A 26,199-nucleotide genomic window follows, 5' to 3' on the forward strand; every position below is an offset into this window, starting at 1 on the left:
TACACTTAAATTTAGTCATTTAGCATATGATTTTGAAGCAATAGTACAACACAACCAGTTTAGCAGGGTGTCAATTCATGAGAGATTAGGAGGGCCAAATCTCTCTAAAAGCACATTGCACATGCGCAGCATATCTAGAGAGGAAGAGCTGTATTTCCGAATATGAGATTTACAACAACAAGCCCCTCAGATTTAAAGCAAGAAGACCTTCCTCTCTTCAGTCACTTGTGCGAATGTAGTCTTGCGGACTTGTTGGGCAACAGACATTGGTTGTCACCTGGACTCCTCCATAAAAATGGTAAGTACCTGAATGTTATTTTAATATGAGAACCATTGCAGTAAGTTAATAAAAGAAAGAAAACACAGGAACAGTGAACCAAAAAAGTGGCTTGAACTTATCTAGTAAAGAGACATTAAATGGATGGCGATAACACAATATGCTATTTTATTTGTTAGTGCATTAATAACTTCCAATTTATCCAGATGACCCATGAATAAACTTTTAGAAATTAGATAATGATAAATAATTATTTAAAATGATTGTGCGTTGTATAATTACAAGTGAATTAAATTAATTTATACCAAGATTTACAAACTGATCAGGGCAAGTTTGTCTCAAAATCTCATTTGGGCAAGCTTTAAATGTTGCAAATGAAAAGACTTTGTATGGGAACTTGTGTCTGTCCGCCTGAAGCAAATATTTCCTGTTTACTCCGTACAAATCCTTTCCTCTATATTCTCACGAGACTTGGATTTGGATTTAAAGGATGTGTTTCTGTTTCCATGCTGACTTGAAAATTGTGGGATTGAGTCACACATATAAGAAAAGTGTGCAGCTTTTCAGCATAACTGCATAGAGACTGCTGTGGTTCATCGATGTTCATTCACAACATTTTGTAACTTTATCCTGCCACACAATTAAATATAGACTAATTTCCCTCCTATCATAAAAATGAATAAATTATAGATCGAAGTTAATAGTCTTCAGATTAAGATGCAATTCAGAATGCTCCCTGCTAATGAAGGGGTTTATGCAAACACAAATAATGACTTTTTAAAAAAGAAACATGGAATTCAATTCCAAAACCCCAATAAAATCCCAATACACATAACACAAGATATATAATAATATATGCCTGTAAGTGATACATTGTCTTATGTATTTGTCGAGTCATTACAAGGCAAATTGTAAACAAAAATGCTATTCACTGCTAAATACTTGGGAACTTTTGTTTATTTCTGTAGGTTTAAGGCAAGACACTAGGTAGAACTAAACAAATGTATTTCACGGTTTTCTCTGAAGTTTTCCCATTGTGTTCCACCAGATGGCGCTGTTAAAGATGTTCCTCAGGGCTTTTCTGCTCCTTCAGTTTGCAATTCAGCTTTTGGATGGAGCTGAACCTCAGAACCTGAACTGCCCTACTTATGGTGGCGTTCCAGGCACTCCTGGACACAATGGCCTGCCTGGGAGAGATGGGAGAGATGGCAAAGATGGAGCAATTGGACCCAAAGGAGAGCCAGGTTTGTGTTTGTCTGTGAGAGAGTAAGTCAGTGGTTCACCTCCTTGTGTAAGGAAGAGAGATGTGGTTATGTTTTTCATACTTAACTGTCTCAGGAGTGAATGTGCAGGGACCGCCAGGTAAAGCAGGACCGTCTGGCCCGACTGGAGCCAAGGGTGAAAGGGGACCCCCAGGTCAACCAGGTATGAAACATTAAACATTTTTATAAGTAATTTAGATATTTCAGAATTCCTCATGTTGAAAATACTGTAGAGCTTCAGCGAGTGTGTTGATTTTTCAATGGTCCTTTGTTTTTTTTGGTCCTGTTAATATTTATATATAACACCCCAGGAGATTTCAACCCTGTACCTAATATCTAAGTGTAATTATTCTATTTTCAGGCTTGCCTGTATGTGGAAACACGTCTGACTCCCTGAAATCTGAGATCCAGCATCTTAATGCCAAGATTTCTATGATTGAGAAAGCTGTGAGTTTTAGTAGATTCAGAAAAGTTGGACAGAAATATTACGTCACTGATGGTATTGAGGCCGCTTTTGATAATGGGATGCGGTACTGCAAGGACTTTGGTGGAGTAATAGTTTTGCCAAGTACTGCTTTAGAAAACCAGGCACTATTGAAAGTATTAGTATCCAGTGGTTTAAGTAATACGAAGCCATATATTAGAGCCACAGATAGAGAAACCGAGGGACAGTTTGTGGACACTGAGGGAAAGCAGTTGACTTTTACAAACTGGAGTCCTGGTCAGCCTGATGACTATAAGGGAGTACAAGACTGTGGAGCTATCACAGTGTCTGGCCTTTGGGATGATGTCGTTTGTAATGGTCAACATCCCATTATATGTGAAATAGAAATAAGATAGAATTTACACTATAAAACGAACGTATAGTCGACTCAATACAAACCAATTTGGGTCGTTTCAACCCAAGGGCTGGGTAAATATAGGACAGAACACATGTTGGTTATTTTACCCAGCATACTGGGTTGATTCATTACTATAGTACTTTTTTCTTTTAATTCAATCATGAATTAATGTTTAAGGATTTACTTAAATCCTCTAAACTTTTTTTTTTTTAAATACTCCTCACAACCATTGGTTTGCATTATAATTCCTTTATTTTTGATTATAGCATATTTTTGAATACATATTGCAGACATTTAAGCTTGTTTAACAAATATTAGAACTAAAAATTAAACATTTAGAAGATAACAGCGCTGGATCTCATTCGAGTAATCTGAACTCTTGATTATTATTTACTTTTATAGCTGTGACTAGCATATATTTGCAATGAATAAATAAGTACTTGTCACTGTACTGTAATTAGTACAGTTAAAGCTCATTGAGTGTAATCAACTTAATTCATGTAGCAACCCACAAGCACAAGCTCTACTCTTCAGCACAATGAAAACCTCAAAAACTTCAATATAACAGAAACTCTTTCAAATGTCAAATATAAATGAACATTAAACACTAACAGGTATTTCCTTTTACTCAATTTACTCCTTTACTTAGCACCTAATTTCAACATTTACTCTCCTGATCCAAAATACAAAGTATGCTGGGAACTAAAAATCCATTGCCAATTTAAATTTTTACTGCTGCAAAAAGTATTCAGTTAGTTCCAACTCAAATAAAATTAAGTAAACTTCAGTTTATTTATCAAAGTATATTGGGCACAATTTAATTATGTTTAGCGACTGTGTTACTTTATGTGTGTTACTTTGTGTAACTTTTAATGAAGTAAATTTAACAAGCAGCAAAAATAATTGTTTACAGTGATACAATATTAAAAAATATACAAATCTGTTAACAATGTCTTTAATATGCTCACAGAATTCACAGCAGGCCTACATATGAAAGAATTTGATGAAATGTATGAAATAATAAATAAAAAATAGCCTAATATTGTTTCAAATGAATGAATAAAATATGTCTTATGATTATTTGTCATGTGTCATGTTTTTTTCCATTGCAAATCTGACATTAATTGTGTGTCTAACAAAACTTCAAACTGAAACTAATGAAATGTATTGGCTAGCATGCTGATTTTTGCACATAAAGCTGTTCATCATATCATTACAGGCACAGTAAGTATGACGTTTTTTTTTTTTTTTTTTGTCTAGGAAAAAAAAAACTATAACATCCTGTCTACACTGGACATGAGCACTTTATTAATTGGTAAAAAATGCTCTGGTTCTGATGACTAACAGTCATAAGTTTAGCCTTTGCACTTCTTAAGGGGGGGGGGGGGGGGGTGAAATGCTCATTTTCACTCAATCTCCTGTTAATCTTGAGTACCTATAGAGTAGTATTGCATCCTTCATATCTCCAAAAAGTCTTTAGTTTTATTATTTTTATCAAAGAAAGAAAGGCTGTACCGAGTCTTTCCGGAAAAAACGAGCGTCTGGAGGCGGGCCGTGTGGGCGAAGCTAATAGAAGCAGTTTTATTCACCGAACCTTTATCATTGTGACTGCTCGATCCTTAAGCATTAGACGATATGCAAATTCGTCGATCTGGGCTTTTTTTATAAAACAATCATCGTCGAAATGCAGGGAACAAACAGTCTACACAACTCCGTTTATGCTCAGGAAAAACAAACTCCATCCACTGGTGCCTTAACGCCGGGTTCTTTGGGAATCTGTGCAGGGTTGTCTTGCCCTGGCAACCAAAAACACACTTCTTTGGTGATATTGGCTTCCCAAAAGCCGCACAGGGCGCTTTGATGGGCGTACTGCTTTCGCTCTCTCGCTCTAGTCTGCGAGTGCGCGCGCGCCCGCGATCTTACCGGAGAAGTGCCCTTAGGACCCATATAAGGAAATTCCGTTACATCTGACGTCACACATACCCATACTCGAAAAAAACTTTCCGAAACTTGTGACAAACCGGAAGGACAATTTTTGGCACAGAAATACTGTCACGGTGTGGGTTTTGTGTCTTGTTCCTTGTTTTTGTCTGTCATGTAATTCCCTGCTTGTCATGTGATCCTGCCATGTGTCTTGTCCCATGTTCAACTGTTCCCCGTTATGTTGATTAGTCTTCCCAGGTGTTTCAGTTTACCACACCCCCTTGTTATCTTGTTTAGCTTGTTTTCCCTGTGTATATAACCCTGTCTGTTTTAGTAGGTGTTACGGAGTCCTTGTTTTGGTCACACCACTTCAGTTCCCTGTATTCCCAGTTTGTTTTCTGTTCTTGGATTGATATTTGGATTTTGACCTTTTTGCATGGAAGACTACGATTTGGATTACCTAATAAATAACTTACACTGCATTTGGATCTTGCCTGTTCCTTGTGTGGATCGTGACAGAAGGACTCCGTCATGCAGAGATCCAGTAGTGTGAGTTCGAGCCTTTTTTCCCCAGCCACTGAACTGGAGAGGAGAGAGTACTTTAAAGGAACCCACCTTGTCATTTTCCGTGGAACCCGGGGAGGTCGCAGAGCAGGAGGTGGTCGAGTGGAGGTCCAGCATCACTCTCCACCATGGCCCCCATTCGACCCTGGGCTCGTGAGGGACGGACCGGAACCACCATCTCGCCGTCGCGGACGGAGAAGAGGGAGGAAGATCACGTCTGCCGATCCTGAGACTGTTCACGTCACGACTGCTGAGCCTGTGTCTTCGGACAAGATGGCCGCCGCCAAGCCTGTGTCTTCGGACAAGATGGCCACCGCCGAGCCTGTTCATGTCACGTCTGTCGAGCCTGTGTCTTCGGACAAGATGGCCGCCGCCGAGCCTGTTCACGTCACATTTTCCGAGCCTGGGTCTTTGGACAAGATGGCCACCGCTGAGCCTGGGTCTTTGGACAAGATGGCCACCGCTGAGCCTGGGTCTTTGGACAAGATGGCCACCGCTGAGCCTGGGTCTTTGGACAAGATGGCCACCGCTGAGCCTGGGTCTTTGGACAAGATGGCCGCTCCTGAGCCGGAGCCAGTGTCTGTTCCTGAGCCGGAGCCAGTGTCTGTTCCTGAGCCGGAGCCAGTGTCTGTTCCTGAGCCGGAGCCAGTGTCTGTTCCTGAGCCGGAGCCAGTGTCTGTTCCTGAGCCGGAGCCAGTGTCTGTTCCTGAGCCGGAGCCAGTGTCTGTTCCTGAGCCGGAGCCAGTGTCTGTTCCTGAGCCGGAGCCAGTGTCTGTTCCTGAGCCGGAGCCCGTGTCTGTTCCTGAGCCGGAGCCCGTGTCTGTTCCTGAGCCGGAGCCCGTGTCTGTTCCTGAGCCGGAGCCCGTGTCTGTTCCTGAGCCGGAGCCCGTGTCTGTTCCTGAGCCGGAGCCCGTGTCTGTTCCTGAGCCGGAGCCCGTGTCTGTTCCTGAGCCGGAGCCCGTGTCTGTTCCTGAGCCGGAGCCCGTGTCTGTTCCTGAGCCGGAGCCCGTGTCTGTTCCTGAGCCGGAGCCCGTGTCTGTTCCTGAGCCGGAGCCCGTGTCTGTTCCTGAGCCTGTGTCTGTTCCTGAGCCAGTTCCTGTGTCTGTGTCTGTTCCTGAGCCTGTGTCTGTTCCTGAGCCAGTTCCTGTGTCTGTGTCTGTTCCTGAGCCTGTGTCTGTTCCTGAGCCTGTGTCTGTGTCTGTGTTTATGTTTGTGTCTGTATTTGTGTCTGTGTCTGTTCCTGAGCCTGAGCCTGTGTCTGTGTCTGTGTTTGTGGCTGTGTCTGTTCCTGAACCTGAGCCTGTGGTGCCAGTTCCAGTGCCTGAGCCGGTGGTGCCAGTTCCAGTGCCCGAGCCGGTGGTGCCAGTTCCAGTGCCCAGGCCGGTGGTGCCAGTTCCAGTGCCCAGGCCGGTGGTGCCAGTTCCAGTGCCCGAGCCGGTGGTGCCAGTTCCAGTGCCCGAGCCGGTGGTGCCAGTTCCAGTGCCCGAGCCGGGGGTGCCAGTTCCAGTGCCCAGGCCGGTGGTGCCAGTTCCAGTGCCTGAGCCGGTGGTGCCAGTTCCAGTGCCCGAGCCGGTGGTGCCAGTTCCAGTGCCCAGGCCGGTGGTGCCAGTTCCAGTGCCCAGGCCGGTGGTGCCAGTTCCAGTGCCCAGGCCGGTGGTGCCAGTTCCAGTGCCCGAGCCGGTGGTGCCAGTTCCAGTGCCCGAGCCGGTGGTGCCAGTTCCAGTGCCCGAGCCGGGGGTGCCAGTTCCAGTGCCCGAGCCGGTGGTGCCAGTTCCAGTGCCCGAGCCGGTGGTGCCAGTTCCAGTAGTTCCAGTGCCTGAGCCGGTGGTGCCAGTTCCAGTGCCTGAGCGGGTGGTACCAGTTCCAGTGCCAGTTCCAGTGCCTGAGCCGGTGGTGCCAGTTCCAGTGCCTGAGTCGGTGGTGCCAGTTCCACCGCCCGAGGGGTCGTCTCCGCCCTGGCCGCCCGAGGGAAAGTCTCCGCCCTGGCCGCCCGAGGGAAAGTCTCCGCCCTGGCCGCCCGAGGGAAAGTCTCCGCCCTGGCCGCCCGAGGGAAAGTCTCCGCCCTGGCCGCCCGAGGGAAAGTCTCCGCCCTGGCCGCCCGAGGGAAAGTCTCCGCCCTGGCCGCCCGAGGGAAAGTCTGCTCCGCCCTGGCCGCCCGAGGGAAAGTCTGCTCCGCCCTGGTCGCCCGATGGACTGTCTGCTCCGCCCTGGCCACCCGAGGGAGAGTCTCCGCCCTGGCCGCCTGATGAATGGTCATCTCCACCCTGGCTGCCTGATGGACTGTCACTCCCTATCCCCGTTTCCCTCCATGGACCTGGCCCTCCATCCCTCCCCCTGATCCTCCACCAGTCCACCTCCCGCCCTGGACTCTTGTTTTGTGTTTTGGGTCTTGTGGTCTTGGAGTGTCTGGTAGCCACTCCGTAGAGGGGGGGTTATGTCACGGTGTGGGTTTTGTGTCTTGTTCCTTGTTTTTGTCTGTCATGTAATTCCCTGCTTGTCATGTGATCCTGCCATGTGTCTTGTCCCATGTTCAACTGTTCCCCGTTATGTTGATTAGTCTTCCCAGGTGTTTCAGTTTACCACACCCCCTTGTTATCTTGTTTAGCTTGTTTTCCCTGTGTATATAACCCTGTCTGTTTTAGTAGGTGTTACGGAGTCCTTGTTTTGGTCACACCACTTCAGTTCCCTGTATTCCCAGTTTGTTTTCTGTTCTTGGATTGATATTTGGATTTTGACCTTTTTGCATGGAAGACTACGATTTGGATTACCTAATAAATAACTTACACTGCATTTGGATCTTGCCTGTTCCTTGTGTGGATCGTGACAAATACTCCTTCAAACGTACAATTTAATTTTTGAAACTTTGTCCATGTTTAGCATGGGAATCCAACTCTTTAACAGTGTAAAAAACTCAATATGCATGAAATAGCATTTCAACCCCCCTTTAATGAAATAAGCAAACCCATGACTTCAGTGCTGATTATCCTAAGAAAATTAATCATTAATATTTACACAAGAGTTGGATCTTGTTGTTTTATATAAAACTTAAAGCAGTGTCAAGTATTTGCTGTGTTATTTGGATTCATCCATGTAAACCTCTACTTTACTTTACATATTTTTCACAAACCAAGGCAACAAGTGAAAGGCTATTGATCCAGCGATTTCTCAGCAGTTACATAATTATAGCCTAAATGTGGTATTTGAATGTCTAGTGGATAAAAAAAACAACAACACAGACATAACTTTAAATAAGTAACCCATAGGCCTAATCAATGGCATTCAATCAGTCAGAAGTGAGTCCTAAGATCTACCTTAGGTGTGTAGGCCTACACCGAAAGTGTAGGACTATTTATGCAATTATAACAGATAAATAGGTTAATAAGAAAAGTTTATCTTTGGAACTCAAGCATTTGATGTCCTAATGTTCTTTCAACTGTTCAAACACAGTGTATTTGCATTAGACAAACACTGAGCACCTAGCGGGAAGCAAAACCTTTCATCTGTTTATCCGTTTCAAGACTGAGTGACCTAGATCGTTTAGTCATAAATCACAGTGTCGCTTTTCATTACATTTCGCAAATAGACTAAATTAAATTAAATTAATCAAATTAATAATTAATACAATTACGGGAAAGAAAAAAATAAGACTGATAGAACTATACAGATCTAAAAATGACACCGGTATAAATAAACCTAACAGTCTGTTTCTCTTTTTGTTTTGTCATCGAACGAACTCTGATCTGAGTTACTAACTACGTCACTAAATTTGGTGAAGGGTCTGCATGCAGTTGTTCACATTTAGTGCTGATCGCCAGGCCTATTCTGTTGGTAAGATCCATATGCTAGGCTCTTTTTTATGCTAGCTGTCTTTCTACATGCTAGGCTGATCCATATGCTAGCAAAGTTAGGCCTAAACAGAACCTAAATGTAAGTAGTAATTTGTATTGTTGTCCAGTTTTCGGTGAAAAGGATTTTATAATCACTGTTGGGCAAAATCGCTTTTAACATTCACTAGAGAACTGAAATATATGAAATATGAGACAAAAAGAACATGTATTTTTCTTAATTTAGGCCTAGGCTAATTTCTTTTTACTTTAACCAAGTAAACTTGTTTGAAATCACTAAATATAGGCTACCTATATTAGCTAGCTATATCAAACCTACCTCACTGTTATTATATATAATTATATTGAGAGAGGAATGACATCTTTATGAAAATGGAAATTTGGAAAAGTGGAAATAATTGTACTTTTGAACTCTGACCATTTCCACAGTGAACAGCAGATGGCGCTGTTAAAGCATCTCCTCGTTGCTGCGCTGTTCCTGGTGGAGTTTGTGCTCCTACCTGCTGCATCTGAAAGTAGCTGTCCCGCTTATGCTGGGGTGCCGGGCACACCTGGACACAACGGCAGCCCTGGCAGAGATGGAAGAGACGGGTTTCCTGGACCGAAAGGGGAAAAAGGAGATCCAGGTTCATGCCTTTTGTTCCCCCTGGTTGTTGGTTTTATTGTGTTCAAAATTGATTGAGTGTTAGAACCATTGTTCTAATGCTGAAAGATAAGGTGATGAAATGAGAGAAATGATCAGATCAGAGAAATGAGATTTAATCATCACACTCTCTTCTCTCTCTCTGCAGGAGTTGGTGCACAGGGACCCCCAGGGAAAATAGGACCCTTGGGTGTTGTTGGCCCTAAAGGAGACAAAGGAAATCCAGGTCTGCCAGGTAAAGTTAAAACACAGTAATGTGTGTGTGTGTGTGTGTGTGTGTGTGTGTGTGTGTGTGTGTGTGTGTGTGTGTGTGCGTGCGTGTGTGTAGTTAATTTTTTTTATATATATATATAAAACAGAAAAACTACATTAAACTAAAACAAGTAATGTGTCAATCTTTTTCGTGTCTGAAAAAAGAATACAAAAGTCTGTCAATCAATAAAAAAACAACAACTAATAAGGTCAATGTAAAATGAATGATGCTGAATGAAGATCTAGACTGTGATCAAGTATTTTTTTCTAACCATATCTTAATTGAGTTTATAGTTACATAAAGTACAAGACAAAATCTGTAAAATATTCTTCTTCCACATACTCTGCCTCTGATTTTCACTCTGGTATTCTTTTACAGGTACTAGTGTTCAAAATGCATTAGTACTACAACTTCAATCAGATGTCAAATACCTAACTGGTAGACTCACTGCAGTAGAGAAAGGTAGAATACTCCTACATAAATAATGTTTACACCACACATTTTATTTATTCATGTAACAATATTTTTAAAAGTTAATAGTACAATTCCATTTTAGAAGTTTTTTTTTTTTTTTAGTCCTAGGATTTCAAATGTTCAGGAAAGTGGGGCAGAAATATTATGTGTCCAATGGGCTAAAGGGAACTTTTGAAAAGGCACAGAAGTTCTGCTCTGATGCTGGTGCTAAAATTGTCCTGCCAAGAAGTGAAGATGAGAACAAAGTTCTAACATCATTGCAAGCTGCCTTCGAGTCTACTTCCGTATATGTTGGTGCAACAGACAGAGTGAAAGAGGGGCATTTTGTAGATATGAATGGCCAACCTTTAACTTTCACCAAATGGAAAGAAAATGAGCCGAACAATCATAAGGGGGCAGAGGACTGTACAGTTTCTGACAAAAGTGGTGTATGGAATGATATTAACTGTAGTTCCGAGTGGCTTGTGGTGTGCGAACTGTAAAACAGATTATGAATTGTTATTGCTCTGATGTTTGAATGATAAAGCAATAAAGAAAATCATAAACATGCAGGTGATTATTTGCAGTCACATCTGGATTTGTATGATAAACGTATTTATACCATAATCAACACTAGTAAAATAATGACACATTGACTGGCTTTTTGTGCGGTTTAATTTACTGCATACCGATACATTAAAAAGGGCTGAAGAAAACTTGTCAACAAAAAGAATAAAGATACAATTTCTAAAATGTTTTCAAGTTTGATGTCATTAGAGAAGCTAATGATTCATTTTTTTAGTGTTAAAAATTCAAGAGGAGTTTAGGATCATACAATGTTCTCTTCCTTTAATGTAAATGTAAATATCACACAAATATGATTATTATGACTAGTAAAAAAAAAAAATTGTCACATTCAATTCTGAATTAAGTGGACACTCACAAAGGGAAAAGCAGAAAACCGCTGAAACTGGTATAGCTGTTTTCATCATCATAAACCCAGCTGTTCTCCCACAGCTGTGTGTTCACTTCATCACCCTTTTCCAGTGAGAGAACAACAGCATTGCTGCCATTAGCATTGGTCTCAGGCTTCAAAAAAAACACAGAGCATTGGATTTGATTATTTTTATAGAGACTGACTGCCACTTGGTTAAAAGGGTGACCATGAGCATAAAATCTGAAGAAATAGATTCCTTTCACTGGTGCTGTGAAAGTACCTGTGAAACACATACACATATGAATCAGAAACGCCTTTAAGTTGAATCTGTTATACTTTACACAACAGAAATGTGAACAGGACAGGTTACCAGTGTTGGAGTCGTACGCATTTCCAGTGTTAGTGAAAATTTTTTGGTAGACCAGGGGTTTCCGAATATCAAAGGGTCCAATTTTTTGGGCTCCAGATGACAAAAGTCCAGCTGAAAAGGCAACCTTTTTGGCTGTGAAAAGATAAGTGGACTTGGTTAGTTTTTTTTGTCATATTCATTTACACTTAGTTTTAAATATAACATCATATAATAATTATTTCCATTTACCTTTATTCTCTGCCTGGATAGATTCAAGTGTATCACTTGAGGCTTTTGTGAAAATCCTTAAAGCTGTTCAGAATGAACATTTCATAATTTTGTTTTTATAATGTGTTGAGCTGGAAAATAATAAGTCTTGAAAATAATAGATGTAGATAAAAAGCTTTATACCTTCATTCTCTCTCTTTAGTTCTTTCAGTGTTTCCTCTGTGGCTCGCAGCCTTTCCTCAATGTCCTTTAGCTGTGCTGATGTAGCCAAATCGTGTGCCAATGAGACACCAACACAAAGCAGTAAAAGCATCTTTTGAGCTGCCAACATCTTCATAAATTTGTATGGCTGATTTTTATGTTGCATGTTGTATTTTGCACAGTTTTGGGGCGATACTGAACCACATGATGGTGTAAAAGTAAACATGAACCTTGTATTGTTTGGACTTGCAACGCTGACTCAGAAAAGGTTTAGTTTAATGTGTATTTAAGTGAGAAGATCAAATGTCACAAATAATAACTTTTGCAGCAATACCTCAACTCTGCACACTATTCAGTTTCTTTTGGGTATATTCTTTATAGGAAAATGCCTCAATGTATAATGCTGTGCATTGTGATGTGAAAGATTCCCAGCTTGAAATCAGTAGTTTGTTCAGAGACAAGAGATTTTTATTTTATCTCAATATTAATTAGTTTAGTATTGTATTAGTAATGTTTATAGTAGCCTATCGTTATAAAACTATAATATAGCCTAAGTGATATGAAACTGAGCTGTACAAATATATTAAATGTAGGATATTTGAAAAGTGTTCACTGCTGTCTCTCAAGATGGTATGAACATTAATTTTAAAAAGTTAAATTTTAAGTCGTTTGTCACTTTGAATAAATGTGACGTCCATGCTCTTTTTTTCAATGCCATAGCACAAAAAAAACATATATATATAAAAAAACAAATGTACATAGGCCTATTTATAGCTAAAATCATCAATAATAAAAATAAATGAATAAATAATAGCTCAGGCTATGAAAAAGTAGCACACATTTGTGACGTCGCGTAAAATAACTTGTTCCGGTTGACATCTAGCATGATATTTAATTCTCAGTGTCTCACGAAATAATTCCAAAGAATAATTCACATAGCCTACTTTTCAAACATTCATGCGCCTGCTCCTCTATTGGATAAAAAGTTAATTTAGAGCGTGAGGTCACACTGTCGGTTGAACGAAGAAGGAAAGAGGCCAACTTCCGGTATGGTGCGTTGTTGCTGCCGCCGTTGAACAGGGACCACAGGACATAACTGGCAGGAAAATGCGGTAGGCGGTTGTCATAACTGAAAGCGAAATGAAACACTGCACATCTTAGTGTTATCATTACGACTTTGAAATAAATGTGGCAATTGGTTATATGGCCTAAGGGCTTTGAGACGAAAGCAATCGGGTTAGCTGATCAGTCATCGATCGATCGGTATTAGGGAGTGCGCGCGGTTGAACATGGGGACGAGATCGAGCCGTTTACACGAGGAAGCTGCTTCGACACCTTTCGATAAAGATGGCATCAAGAGAGAATCCTGCCGACGAATCCGAAGCACCAGGCCCACTAGCCTCATGGTGGAGTTCTCCGGGAGTTTTGATCATGACTCCGAGACGAACCGCAGCCGGTCGGAGGAGGGTAGCGACTCGGATACCGGGCAGCAGGCGAGCAGCGAAGGCAGTCCCGCCGACCGCCACACATCCCCGTCGCTGAGCAGCCAGGCCTCGCCGACGGACGAGAACGGAGCCGACGAGAAACGCGAGGAAGATGACAGTCCTGGAGGCCCTGTGGGCGGAGAGGAAATAGGCCGTGCACCGCAGCGCACTTTCTCGGAGCGTTTGCCCAGCGGTCGCCATTCTTCCACCGGCGGCGTCACGGCGAGGTCCGCCCGGCTGAGAGGGACCCACGCACGGCCAGTCTCCGAGGCGTGGATCGGCCTCTACAGGCTCAACAACCGCCACGGTGGTAAGTTAAAGAGCAGATCGTTTCGTTACTTCGACAGTCATTTCAAAAGTTACACCCAATTAAATCTCCGTTCTGTCATTTAAACCTGCACTGTTTACAGTGATTGATAGCCAAATATACAGTTAACAGATTTGACCGGAGCTCAACATGTTAATATATTATGTATTAAACAAAATAAGCCTATATGTACTTAACCGTGTTACTCAAAAAGGATAGTTCACCCCCCCCCCCCCAAAAAAAAAGTCATTACTTTTCTTACTCATGTTGTTTAAGATCTATTTTACTTTAACAAAATATTCTAGGTAGAATGACAGCCCCAGTCACCGTTCACTTTCATTGAAAGAAAGTGACTGCAGTTGCCAGTCTCTAATTTTGTTTTTAACTAACGTAGTTAGCTAAATGAAAGTTTGCTAACACTTTGCATTAAGGTTCCATTTGTTGTTAGCATTACTCAACGGGAACTACCAATGAATAATACTTATATATCATTAATAAGTTAATGCTTTAATTTAAAGGACCTTATTGTAAAGTGTTACTTAAAGTTTATGTACATAATAAAATAGACTACAAACCCAGGTTGACTGGTATTTAAGTAATTTTATTTTATTAAAGCATATAAAAAATGGAAGGTGATTAAAATAGATTAATGGTTCTGCACGAGACAAATGAGCTTGTGGTGGAATTAGGCTTTGGGGACATTATAGACATTTCATACATTCCTGACAGGATGATCCATGATGGATTGAAACGACAAGGCCAAAGGTAAATACAGTTTACTAATGATGTCTGTGTAATCCCAAATTTTTTTTTACACTATATTGGTCAGATGGCCATTGTCCAGCCAGAGGGTTCAGAAAAGTGGGCCACATGGACGGCAAACTCACCCGTCTATTACTCTGACTGGCCTGCTTGTCATGAAACGCTTTCTGTATCCATTTTGCATTGCTTAGTTTTAGTTTTTCTCTCCTTACCAGCTATTCGCTGCCCCTTCTGCACCAAGCCGTTCCCTGGAGGGCGGATCGAAGAACACCTTTTAAGTTGTCTAACTTCTCCACCTCTCCCTTATAACAGTAAGCATCCAATTAGTTTTTATCACCGTTTTTATTTTATCTGCTAATATCTTAGTAATTGTTGTATCTTATTTGTCCAACAGGGGATGTGCTAACTAAGGACAGTGGAGAGTGCTCTATCTGTCTCGAAGACCTTCTGCAGGGAGAAACCATTGCTCGGTTGGCTTGCCTGTGCGTCTACCATAAGAGGTAATTGTAAATTACACTAAATAGGGATGTCAATTTCCATAATTGATCGTTGTTTAAATGAACAATCGATTAATTGTTAACCAACCTTAAGTCCGAATCGGGTGGCGCTATTAAGTTATCACGTTACTTAATCGCTTGCTTAACCAATACAAAATAGGTGTCAATTTAAAACCTAGAAGCTTGGCTTTACAGTGAATATAGGGAATATGACGATCACTTAAAACGCTTTTAAATTGGCTGGCATATTAGAAGTTGTAACAAGGTATGATGTTGTGGGAAGAAGGAGGCGGGAACCGGCGAACACTTAAACATTTTAATAAACAAATACAAAAATGAAAGTAAAAGCCAGCAGCCCCTCACGGACGACTGCTGGCAACACACAAAACAGAAACAACACATCCAAATATAAATCAGGCCTGTCCTCTCTCGCTCTTCACTGTCGTCGCTCCTCCTTTATGCCTCCGCTCCTCCATGAGAGATGCGAGACCGGTGCGTCTCACAGGTGTGGCTCATCATAATCACGCCACCGGCCTCGCGCCGTCCTCCCACGGCCCTCGACCTCGTCCTGCTCGCCACAGAAGTGCTGTATTTTCATAGCGTGAAAAAGTAGCTGGTTTACATGAAAATGTGATCTTTAAAATCATTGTACATAACAGATAAACTTGTCATAATGTTCAATGGCCTCAACTAGCAGAATACAAGCATATTTGTCTTAGTTTGAGACCAAACTATAGCCTACCAAGTATTTGAATAATAAGCGCAGCTGACGCACATGTAAATGGTATACACATGATGAGATGCGTTTTTGTTTGTAACTTGGCAAAACAATAGTAAACCATGGTGGTCTCGAATGAGCCCAAAAACAACATCACAGAGTGACACGATGTGCTGCTTGGCTAAAGCTATAGGATTTCCGGGATATGATCGCATCGCAATCATGACGCAGTGTCTTCCAGCGTCTTTTGAAAGTTCAACTAACTGGATCTTGGGTTTTGTGGGTAGGGATGATGTGTATGGATCAATCGGACACCATTTTACATCTTGAGCGCGCTTGGATTGGTTTGTTTGCTCAGATTGACAGGTCTTGATTTACCTTGCACCACAGAATAGGAGCGCACAGCTGAAACAGTGCTAGAAGATCAATCTTCCACCAGGATATTATTACTTGTTTATTCTTTGTACTTTTACTGTGGCGTTTACACAAGTAGTTCTTATGTTCGGTGAAATCACTTGTTTTGATTTTTTTTGGACCCTTGGTTAATTATGTTTCTAAATAACCTAATCCATTGCGTGAAGACATTAGATGTTTTCGATAGAGCCCGACCGATTTTATTGGCCGATATGAGACTGTCGCAGATATAGTGGTATTGGCATACAGTACCAGTCAAAAGTTTGGAAACATTACTATTTTTAATGTTTTTGAAAGAAGTCTCTTATGCTCATCAAGCCTGCAGTTAAAAAACAAAACAAAAAAAAAACAGTAATATTATGAAATATTATTACAATTTAAAATAATGGTTCTCTTTTTTAATATATTTTAAAATGTAATTTATTTTTGTGATGCAAAGCAGAATTTTCATCAGCAAGTACTCCAGTCTTTGGTGTCTTATGATCCTTCAGAAATCATTCTCTGATCTGAGTACTACCTCTACTGGTAGAAATTAGAGGAATTAAGACTAATAATAGAAGATAACAAGGTTTTGCCAGTGACACTTTTGATATATTTATTGATACAAGTTGTTTTTTATATAACGTGACTAAATAAAAAGATAAAGTCATTAGTGAAGATTATGCAACAATATTTAGAATATAATACAGAATAGAACATGCAATGCAAACTAGTTTGGCTACAGCTCAAATGTATCTTCTCATTCTATCATTCACCCGGCCTCCATTACATATCTTTGTCACACAAGTGTTTGACCACCACATTTGAGTGATCATTGCACATAAAAATTCTGTTTATGCATACTGTATTTTATATAAAGTACCAGTCAAAAGTTTGTACACGCGAATGGGAAAGTGTGTCCAAACTTTTGACTGGTATTGTACTATAATATACACATAAATAATATCGGCCGATATATCGATATCGGCTTTTTTACTCCCTAATATCGGCATTGGCCCCCAAAAATCCATATTGGTCGGGCTCTAGTTTTCTACTTTTAAGTTCTGCTGTGCAGGCCGATCGGTGTATGACATCAAAGTAATGTGAGAGCGAAAAGAGAGCAGATGGTATAATAACCACAGCGTGCTCACCTTAATTTTTCCACGCGTCTTCTGAACGTAAGCCGTACGCACCTCAAAACGTTGCACTCCAATGATGACCTTGCTTAATCGAACATCAATCGTTTTATTGATTGAATCATTATCAACAATGAATCGATTGTCGATTAATCGTTAGCATGCGTTACGCTAACGGCTAACCATTCTTTTAAAATAATTTAAAATCATAATTTTGCTGTACAAATGAATGCTTTCAAATATGTAATGCTGGATATTTCTCTAAATAGCTGCATTGACACTTGGAGCAAAGTGAAGCCATGCTGCCCTGAGCATCCTTTTGATTGATTCATGTTCACGTGCAATGACAATGACTCAGGTGAGCTTTTTTTGTTCAAGTAGATTTATTTTTTTTAAATGTATTAGTAAAATCCTTTCAAAATGTCACGATTTACTCTTCAAAACATGTATGACTTTCTTCTGCATATATAAAGATATTTTCAATAATCAACATTAGACCCCAATGTTGGATTGTATGGACCACAATTTTTCTAAATATCTGTTTATTTTGTGATCCAGAAAAAAATGCATACAAATTTGTTAACATGTTTGAGTGAACTATAACTTTATTTTATTTTTTAATATTTTTTATATTTCTTCTAACTTTTTATTTTTTGCTTCCTTTTAGGAGACTATACCCCCCTAGCAGGTGCATATATTTTCTGATGAGATGATTGAGAGAAAGACACAAAGAAACAAAAACAAATAACAAGCATCAACACTTGTGGTCAGCTTAATCAGTCTGGCCCTGAGTGAGCCTGGCTTTAACTATCTGATGTAACTCTTGAGACTTGGCTTTTCTCTGCTCTACGGCACCTGTGCGAACGCCGGGTTTGCTCTGCTTGCCTTTTATATTTAGCTCTTTAACTTTAAAGCTCAAGAGTGAAACTGGTAAACTGAAAAGAACTTTGAAAAAGAATCTAATGTAAATATGGAGAGAAAAGTTACACATGGAACGCCTCTCGGCGTGGACGTGGGGTGGCGTTTGGGTTCTTTTACCATGGAAACTGGCGATCTGTCATTTATGCTGGGCTTAGCATTTGGTTTTGTGCAGCCTGCTGGGGTTGCTTTGGCTTGAATGGACTACTTGAGTTTGTTGGGCAGATCCCGAATGAACGCAAACGAGTTGTACATGCGTAAATATTGCACAGGATTACCTAAGAGGCATGATGTTTTATATTTCGAATGATACAAAATGTTTTTGGTATTAATCTATTTTGTTTACCCTTTTCCCTTTTTGTTACTATTTAATAGATTAATTTGATTGAAACTACCATGAATAGTGACTTATCCATCATTGAGGCAAAACTCTCTCGTTCCCACATTAAGCTCTTTAAAACCTCTTGATCTGATTGATTTAACTCAATTGAACTGTACATTTGTTAACAGATCAGAGCAATACTTCCACTAGATATATTAATGGACGTGTTATTGGTTGCGGTGAAGTGTGCGTGTGTTTAAGTGTGTACTCAAATGCAGAAGATTTTGACTGATGACCTGACTGCATGTACTACTCTTGGAGGGAAAGTTGTGTGCAGGAGATGAAATAGCTTTTCTGCGTCTCAGACGCTTACACCAGGCCTTCTCTGCATTGAATGAGGCCATCTGTGGTGTTGGAGATGTATGACAGGCGCAGTAACGCCATATGGCGCATGCTTTGCCTGAAGATGGTGATTGAGAACAGATGAGGGGTAATTATGACGATGTCATCGACCCCCCTTGGAATGAACAATGGAAAGGTAATTTCTTTGAACAGCCCTTCACAGAGATGCTTGTTAAATATTTTGAGGATTTTTTTTCATGTTTTGAGCTTTATGGGGGTTATTTGATTGTGGATGGGTGTTATGTTCATTATTCTATTGTGTCTTGTAGCGGTCTGTTACCTTTTTGCCTTAGCTCAAGGATTCATATTTTGAGTGGTAAGACCTTTGAATGGCGATTTCCTCACCTCATAAGAGAGGTGACATCTTCTACCTTTGAAAGTATTGCAATTTGTTTCCTTTACATGACAGTCTAACGGTTCTTTCCAGTTGAAAACACAAGAAATGCCAAGTGTGTCGGTGTGGGTCAAAGGCAAGAGTCATTTTTACAGTTACACTTATGTTTTGTGTTGGTGTAGTGCATTGTGGAGTGGAGGAAGGTATTGTCAGAATATTTTGACAATCTTTTAAGCTCTGTAAGTTAGCTTTTGCCCTTTAACTTATGTGGTGCCATACCTCAATATCCATATTTACTAAACTAAACTAACCTGGGGCGTAGCTAACTCCAAAGGTTGTTTGATTCTTTATCTTAAAATATTATATATATATATATATATATATATATATATATAAATATATATACACAGTATAAATGCTATAGAAAAGTTCTGTAATTATTCAGTGCTAAGGGTCTTTACCCACTTGATCCTGCGTTTTGACAGTTGTCGGTCAAATATGAGTGAGTTGGGAATGTTTTTTAGGTCAATATGATTTGCAAATATTCTCATCCCCAAACACGGACAATCTGCCTTCATTCTGCTAAAGAACAATTGAGTATTTATTTATTAAAGTGTAAATACGTATCACATTTCAAAATGGCTTTGTCTTTTGTTTGTCCATGATGCTGTTTCTATGCCTAAATCTTTTGTATGTCTGAAAATTTGTTTTTATATGTATTTTTTACAATAAATATGCTTAAGTGTGATTGTTGTGCTTTGGATCATCTTTTCTTTCTACATTGTAGACTCTAAATGGATTTTGTAATGCAGTTGCACATTCATTTCATCTTAGTTTTTATAGTAAACATTTTGAGTTCTGTTAAAAAGGAAGCCCTTGTGCTTGAGTTATGAAGTGTCAAAATCTTGAATAACCCACGTTTCAACAGCTCTTGTTGCACTTGCATTTTTGTGGTTGAATTTGTGAAACAAGTTAACCCTGTTCTGACCACCCCACACACACACACAAACAAACATGATCAAAGTATACTTTACTTTTAATATACTTTTGTTTTTAAAAAAATACAACTGCTAAAAGATTGCACATAAGAATTATTGTCATTTAACGGTGTACTCATAAAAATGTACAGAATGTGCTGAGAAAGGAAGCCAATGCAATGGTTTGAACTTATACATTAGCAACGTTTGGCCGATTGTGCGCAATCAACTTCTTCACAGCAGATTTTCCACACAGGGTTTTTTTTAAATGATGTAAGCAGAGGATGTGGAACCTACTTCAGCCCGTGTGAAAAGGTGAAGCATTAAACCTCTGAGAGCTCGGAGTGCTTAGACCTCAAACAAGGCAACACCAAGGAGAAGGTAAGCTTTTCCCCCGTTTTTTCTAATATAATAATAGAAAATATTTGAATTAGTTAATGTCCATTCAGAAATTGATTGTTCTAAAGAGAAAATTTTTAATTTCTTATCTGCAAAGTAAACCTGATCTAATTATAATCAGTAGACTCTTTAAAATAAAGTGATAACAACTGAAATACAAATGAGAACAAAAGCCAGCTTTTAACACTGAATATGCAATCAATGGCTCAAATGTCTCTACTCAACTTTTAGACAACAAATTGAGGATTTGGCCCATTTGTATCCACTCAGCATTACAATACTACTGATTTAGGTGAAATCAGCATGCTAGAGGGATACAAAGCAGTCTAAAGCATTCTCTGTGCAATCACCTAATGAAAAAGTTTTCGGAAAAAAAACCCCGGAATGAAGTGATTTTTGAACATTTTCTCATCTTGTCTTTCCTTAACTAAAAGAGTTAATTAAAAAGAATATTAAAGCATAATTATATTCGTTTTTAGTGGAAATGATAATATAGGCTATAATTTTTATATTATATAATATTTATTACCATATTTGTGCAGTGATTTATTTTTCAACAGCTTAAAAAAAGTATCTATAGTCTTTCTCAATATAAATATATTAATGATACTTTTTTTTTTAAAAGTATACTATTATTTATACTTTTTGGCAGACACACAGGTTCTCAACTCTTGCCCTTCAATTTTTTAGTGTGCTAACAAATTTGGTGTAAAATTGTGTAGTTGTGAAGGAAATAATTTTTTTTTACTATTTTCTCTGTGTCCCCTATCTAAAAAAAAAAAAAAAAAAGTGCCAAATTTCATATCTTATTCTATCTGTATACTTCTACTCAGGTTATTTTTCAATGTATTTCTAAATCTGCTGTTAGCATATCAAATAGAACTATAACAAACCACATAATAAACAAACACTGCAGACACCACTATTTCCTGTACACTGATGCTTTTTCCTATCCTGCACATAGACACTTATAATTCACTTCAACCCCAATGTTAAAAACTCATTTCCTGTTTTGACAATCTGATAATACAATCCCATCTGACCACATCTTGTTTAGGATGACGGACGTAGAGAGCCAAAAAATTCAGTGTGACCCTAGCCATGCAACGACAGCACCAATGTATGATCCCCCTACATACATGCCCCCTCCTTATCCCACGGCCCCTGTCATGTACCCCCAACCTGGTCCTGCACAAATTGGCTTTATCCCACCTGATCTGCCACCGGAAGAGGCAGGCGTCAGCAAAACAGAAGACCCAAAACCTGCAGGTACTCCACTGTTTGCAATATCCATTTAACATTTACTTCATTATAAAGACAAAATCAATCAATCTGAGCAACGTTTGAGATATTTTAGAGGACGATAGCCATCTAATGACATGGAAGGTATCACAAGAATAATGTTTTTTCCTTCTTTAATACAGATGTATTTCCAACTGCGGAAAGTCAGCTGGTCTTGTCGTCATTTGATGATAACACCATTCGGAAAGCGTTTATCAGAAAGGTGAGAATCTCTTGTCGTTTGCCAGCTACAATAAATGTAATGATTGTTCTGAACAGTGGTCCTCATTGTCATTTCCAATCTCTCTTTCCACCCACACAGGTGTTCAGTGTGGTAACGATTCAGTTACTAGCCACGTTCACTGTAGTCTGTGTGTTCACCTTCTCAAAAACAGTCAAGACGGCAGTTCAGGGTAACCTCTGGGTGTACCTCAGTTCATACATTATCTTTGCAGTGGTGGCCATATGTCTTTCCGTGTGCTCCACATTCAGTCGCACACATCCCTGGAACCTGTTGGGACTGGTGAGTGTCTGTGTGTGAATGTCAGTTGCACTAAATTTCATAGTACGTGTACTTAGTGTACTTACCTAAGAAAGTACTGGGTAATATAAGGTAACTACATGGGTTAAGGTTAGGTTCAGGGTTAGTACCTAGTTATCACACAGTTATTGCAATTACTCTAAGTACATATTGGGGAACAGGACTGTAAAATAAAGTGCTACCAATATGTCTTTATGCTTTGCATTACATGTAGAACATTACTGCAACCCAGAAAAGTAACTACAGTTAGAAGATGAAGAACGGCATCAGAATAGAGGGCAACAGTCAGGTTCTGGAAGTAAAAATTTATTTTGAACGGTAACTTGTTGACAGATCTACTGTGAGCAACAAAGTTTTTAATCAATGGTATATGCTTTTGTTGAAGCCATCAGCCCATATTATTTCAACTTACTTTTCAAATAATCATATTTAACAGAGGAATTCCTGGTGAAAAAAATACATAACCCATGATTCTGCAGAGAAATCTCCATCAATCACTCATCCATGAAGCACTGCGAATGACGTAGAGACCGTTTTATTTTGCAATAAATCTCAAATATATTGTTTTTATATAGTCTAATCAACATTTTCAAAGCAATAGTTCAATATTTCTACAGTATTTTTAATTAAATTATGCCATTCTCAATGCTTCATGGGATTGTACTGTCTACCTTTTTTTTTTTTTTTTTTTCTGGCCCGATACCTTTTTGCTTCAAATCAAAGTTTGTAATGTTGCGATTCACCTTGTTCCTGGTTGGTTTGGTTCCTGGGTTAAAACTATTAAATTGTTTATTTATAAGTTCCCTTTCAGAACCAAGGAAGCTAAAACAGACACTGTTGCACTCTACGCTTCTTATCATTCTTCTCCATATCATGTGTGAAGGATTAGTTTGAAAACTTTGAAAGGCAGCATTTCAGTGAACTATTAACTAAGTTGGTCCCTCCTCTTGGTTCCTCTTTGATCTTCCCCAAAATTAAGTACTTAATAACATTCTATAATATAGGATTGGCCAGGACAAAACCACCTTCCCTCAAGTCAACCGTTAGTTATTTTCACTCTATGACAAACTGGTACAGCCTGTAGCCAACTTCCTCTGTATCAAGTTCAGTAGGCTACATTTAGGCAAGTTTATGTGAGCAATGAGCAGTAGTAATGCCAGTCATTATCTCAAAATAAACGGTGAAGAGGGTTATTTTTGTTATAATGGCATAGTGTAGGCTACATTATCTTGATTATTATACCTGCTTGCCAAATGAACATACATGGGTAGGCCTATTTAAGAATTTCCGCCAGATTCACAACAGTTGTATTTGCTCTCACCTTCGTTCTAATTGATCCGGTTAATAAATCACGATTATTGTAAATGAGAGAGCGCGTAGTATGCTTAAACACTCGTATATCATGTCCAATTGTCCATGTAAGGACTTTCTTAAAAGTTATTGCTGCTCGCTCGCGCGATTTCTCGCCCACGCGCTTGCCTTTGAGCGCATGCGCAACAAGATATTCAAACAAAAAAAGTCAAGCGCGCCATTCACAAAATCACTTAAATCAAAAAAAATATATATATATATTTTTTTTAAATGACACAAGTTCGTGTTTCGCACCTCGCAATTTATGCAAAGATCTATACAGGCTACATTTTTGCCATGACGTAATTTTTAATTGGTAGGCTACTTAGTTTTTCGTGTGCTTTCAGTTGGTTGTGCAATGTGTAATAATCATTAAATTAATAAAGAAAATAAATTAAAGAATAAAATTGATTAGTGAATGAGACCCATTGGCCTCCCTTCAATATAGTCATTATACACATGGTTCTTGAACAGAAATCAGAGTGCAGTCAAAACTTTAATAATTTCACCTTATATTCATCCTTGTCTTGCCTGCAGTCAGTGGTCACTCTGAGTCTGTCCTACATGGTGGGAACTGTAGCCTCATTTCACAACACAGAAGCTGTGGTGATCGCTTTAGGATCAACTCTGATCATCTCATTCGCCATCATCATCTTTTCTTCCCAGGTATGTTCAGTTTCTCTATAAATCAGGGGTTTTCAAACTGGGGTCCTCAAGGGGGTGCTGGGGGTCCATTGAAAAGTTTAATGAAAAACATGTCAAAAATGTAAATGCATAAATGAATACATAAAAAATTTGGATTAAAATAAAAAAATAATATGAGTAAATGAATATGTACTAATGTAACAATAGAAACTAAATCAAAAAAGTATCTTTTCACTGAATAAATTGTCTTTATGAAAATACAGTTGCTTTTTACATTAAAAATTTACCCTGCTGTAAATTACAGTAATCTGACGTAAGATCATTTGATTAAAAATGCAGCTTAAAACACCAAAATCTTTTATAAAATGCATTAGTTTATAAAACCCTGTAAAAAGCTTGACCTTAGCTTATATAGTTGCTCTTCCAGTTCTTTTCTTCATTTGCTGCTGATGTCATTCTGATTTGCTGTGATTTTCAGACTCGTTTGGACTTCACTATTTGTAACGGCATTCTGCTTGTACTGGCCGTCAACTTCATCATGTTTGGATTCTTCTGCATCTTTTTCTACTCCCGTGTTCTGCAAGTTCTCTACGGATGTCTGGGAGCCCTTCTTTACGCTTTGGTAAAGCATAATCAATATTCCGTAATACTAATAACAAATCTAAAACTACATGTAAGTGCTTAAGAATGACATAATTTCCTTCTTACTGTTATCCATGTTTCTCTTTCCCTTTCCTGTAGTTCCTGGCAGTGGACTGTCAGTTGGTGATGGGGAGGCAAAAATACAGCCTTAATCCTGAAGAGTATGTCTTCGCTGCCTTAATTATCTACCTGGATATCATTATGATATTCCTCTACATACTTATAATTTTGGGCGGGGGCTCCAAAAATTAAACCCACACATGCACAGCTTGTGGCACTCTAAGTCTGCAAATGCCTGGATGATATTCAACCTTTCGACCTCAAATATTCTCACGTCACATGTCCGCTTTTCCCCCTTTACTGTTCTTTATTCTTGCTGCTTGATTCTTGCTAATTTGTTCAAGTTTCACTTTCTTTTTCTTTTTCAGCAGATAATCGTGTTGTTTCCATTTGTTGATCACAATAACTTTTACAATAAGTCTGCTATACAATAAGTCTGCTATACAATTTACAATAAGTCTGCTAAATAACTTGAATCTTAAAGACTTCTGCTCTGGTGACAAACACCCTAATGATGTGAATCATGAAATGCTTTAACATTTATACGCCCCTGTAATAATATGACTGCTTACTTATGTATACTTTTAATGAAATCAATAAAGTGAAATCAAAAAAAGTTTAACATGTATGTTTAAAGGACAATATACCCATTTTTTTTTTAGCCTACACGTTGCATATAAATCTAATACATGTTAATTTGATTATCAATAATAATATACTAGGCCTATTCCTCTTACATTAACAGACAGTCAAAATAAATGAACACTTTCACAAATTTTTTGTCTGCGTATGAAATCACATACTCTCTTGAATAGGTATTTTGAATAAGTAATTACTTCACAACCGCTAAAAAAAAAAGTATGTACTACATTCACCATGCTGTCATTCATTATCATGTGACCTACCAGCATCAGTTACGTTGCAGCACTGCCATTCCCAGATCCTCTTCTGTGGCCTCATGGGATAGTAAAGTGTCCATCTATGCACACTAAAGAATCTCGACGGAAGTAGTAAGTCATCCGGGTACTTTTGCCTCCTCTTTTATGAGTACTCTGAATTCAGACATACTTCTTTGGTCACATACTGTTTTTTGCCGACTATATAGTGGTGAAATATGCGATTTCTGATGCAGCCACTGATGATCCAAAACGTTATGACCAGTCACAGGTGAAGAGAAGGTCTCCTGACAAGGTCATATATTAAGGTCTGGGTAAATTAGATGGTAAGCAAACAATCAGGAATAAAGATCTGAGC

At 39.3% G+C, this 26,199-nt stretch overlaps 4 protein-coding genes across 4 annotated transcripts; 3 read left to right on the forward strand and 1 right to left on the reverse strand.

Annotated features, from left to right (window-relative positions):
* The first annotated feature begins 164 nt into the window (after positions 1–164).
* Positions 165–10,626, forward strand: LOC308695583 (uncharacterized protein). Its single transcript, XM_081373768.1, has 10 exons — positions 165–298; positions 1,326–1,521; positions 1,616–1,702; positions 1,901–2,367; positions 4,824–5,021; positions 8,677–8,696; positions 9,143–9,339; positions 9,505–9,591; positions 9,988–10,071; positions 10,186–10,626. The coding sequence occupies exons 1-10, from the start codon at positions 296–298 to the stop codon at positions 10,563–10,565; spliced, it is 1,719 nt and encodes a 572-aa protein (XP_081229894.1). The 5' UTR covers positions 165–295; the 3' UTR covers positions 10,566–10,626.
* Positions 10,094–11,942, reverse strand: cbln13 (cerebellin 13). The gene is made up of 4 exons (XM_081374517.1): positions 11,760–11,942; positions 11,598–11,660; positions 11,370–11,501; positions 10,094–11,279 (listed from the first exon to the last, which is right to left on the reverse strand). The coding sequence occupies exons 1-4, from the start codon at positions 11,911–11,913 to the stop codon at positions 11,002–11,004; spliced, it is 627 nt and encodes a 208-aa protein (XP_081230643.1). The 5' UTR covers positions 11,914–11,942; the 3' UTR covers positions 10,094–11,001.
* A 709-nt stretch (positions 11,943–12,651) lies between these two features.
* On the forward strand, positions 12,652–18,387 carry LOC308696120 (uncharacterized protein). Its single transcript, XM_081374516.1, has 5 exons — positions 12,652–13,571; positions 14,546–14,641; positions 14,725–14,830; positions 17,344–17,432; positions 17,742–18,387. Exons 1-4 carry the CDS (start codon positions 13,067–13,069, stop codon positions 17,399–17,401), a joined length of 765 nt encoding a protein of 254 aa, XP_081230642.1. The 5' UTR covers positions 12,652–13,066; the 3' UTR covers positions 17,402–17,432; positions 17,742–18,387.
* Positions 18,388–20,283: 1,896 nt separating this feature from the next.
* LOC308696122 (protein lifeguard 1) lies at positions 20,284–25,718 on the forward strand. The gene is made up of 7 exons (XM_081374518.1): positions 20,284–20,408; positions 21,484–21,695; positions 21,851–21,930; positions 22,030–22,230; positions 24,136–24,264; positions 24,722–24,865; positions 24,985–25,718. Exons 2-7 carry the CDS (start codon positions 21,485–21,487, stop codon positions 25,135–25,137), a joined length of 918 nt encoding a protein of 305 aa, XP_081230644.1. The 5' UTR covers positions 20,284–20,408; position 21,484; the 3' UTR covers positions 25,138–25,718.
* The last annotated feature ends 481 nt before the right edge of the window (positions 25,719–26,199 follow it).

Source organism: Scardinius erythrophthalmus (assembly GCF_964197995.2).
Source record: "Scardinius erythrophthalmus genome assembly, chromosome: 9".
In the NCBI taxonomy this organism is placed as follows: Eukaryota; Metazoa; Chordata; class Actinopteri; order Cypriniformes; family Leuciscidae; genus Scardinius; species Scardinius erythrophthalmus.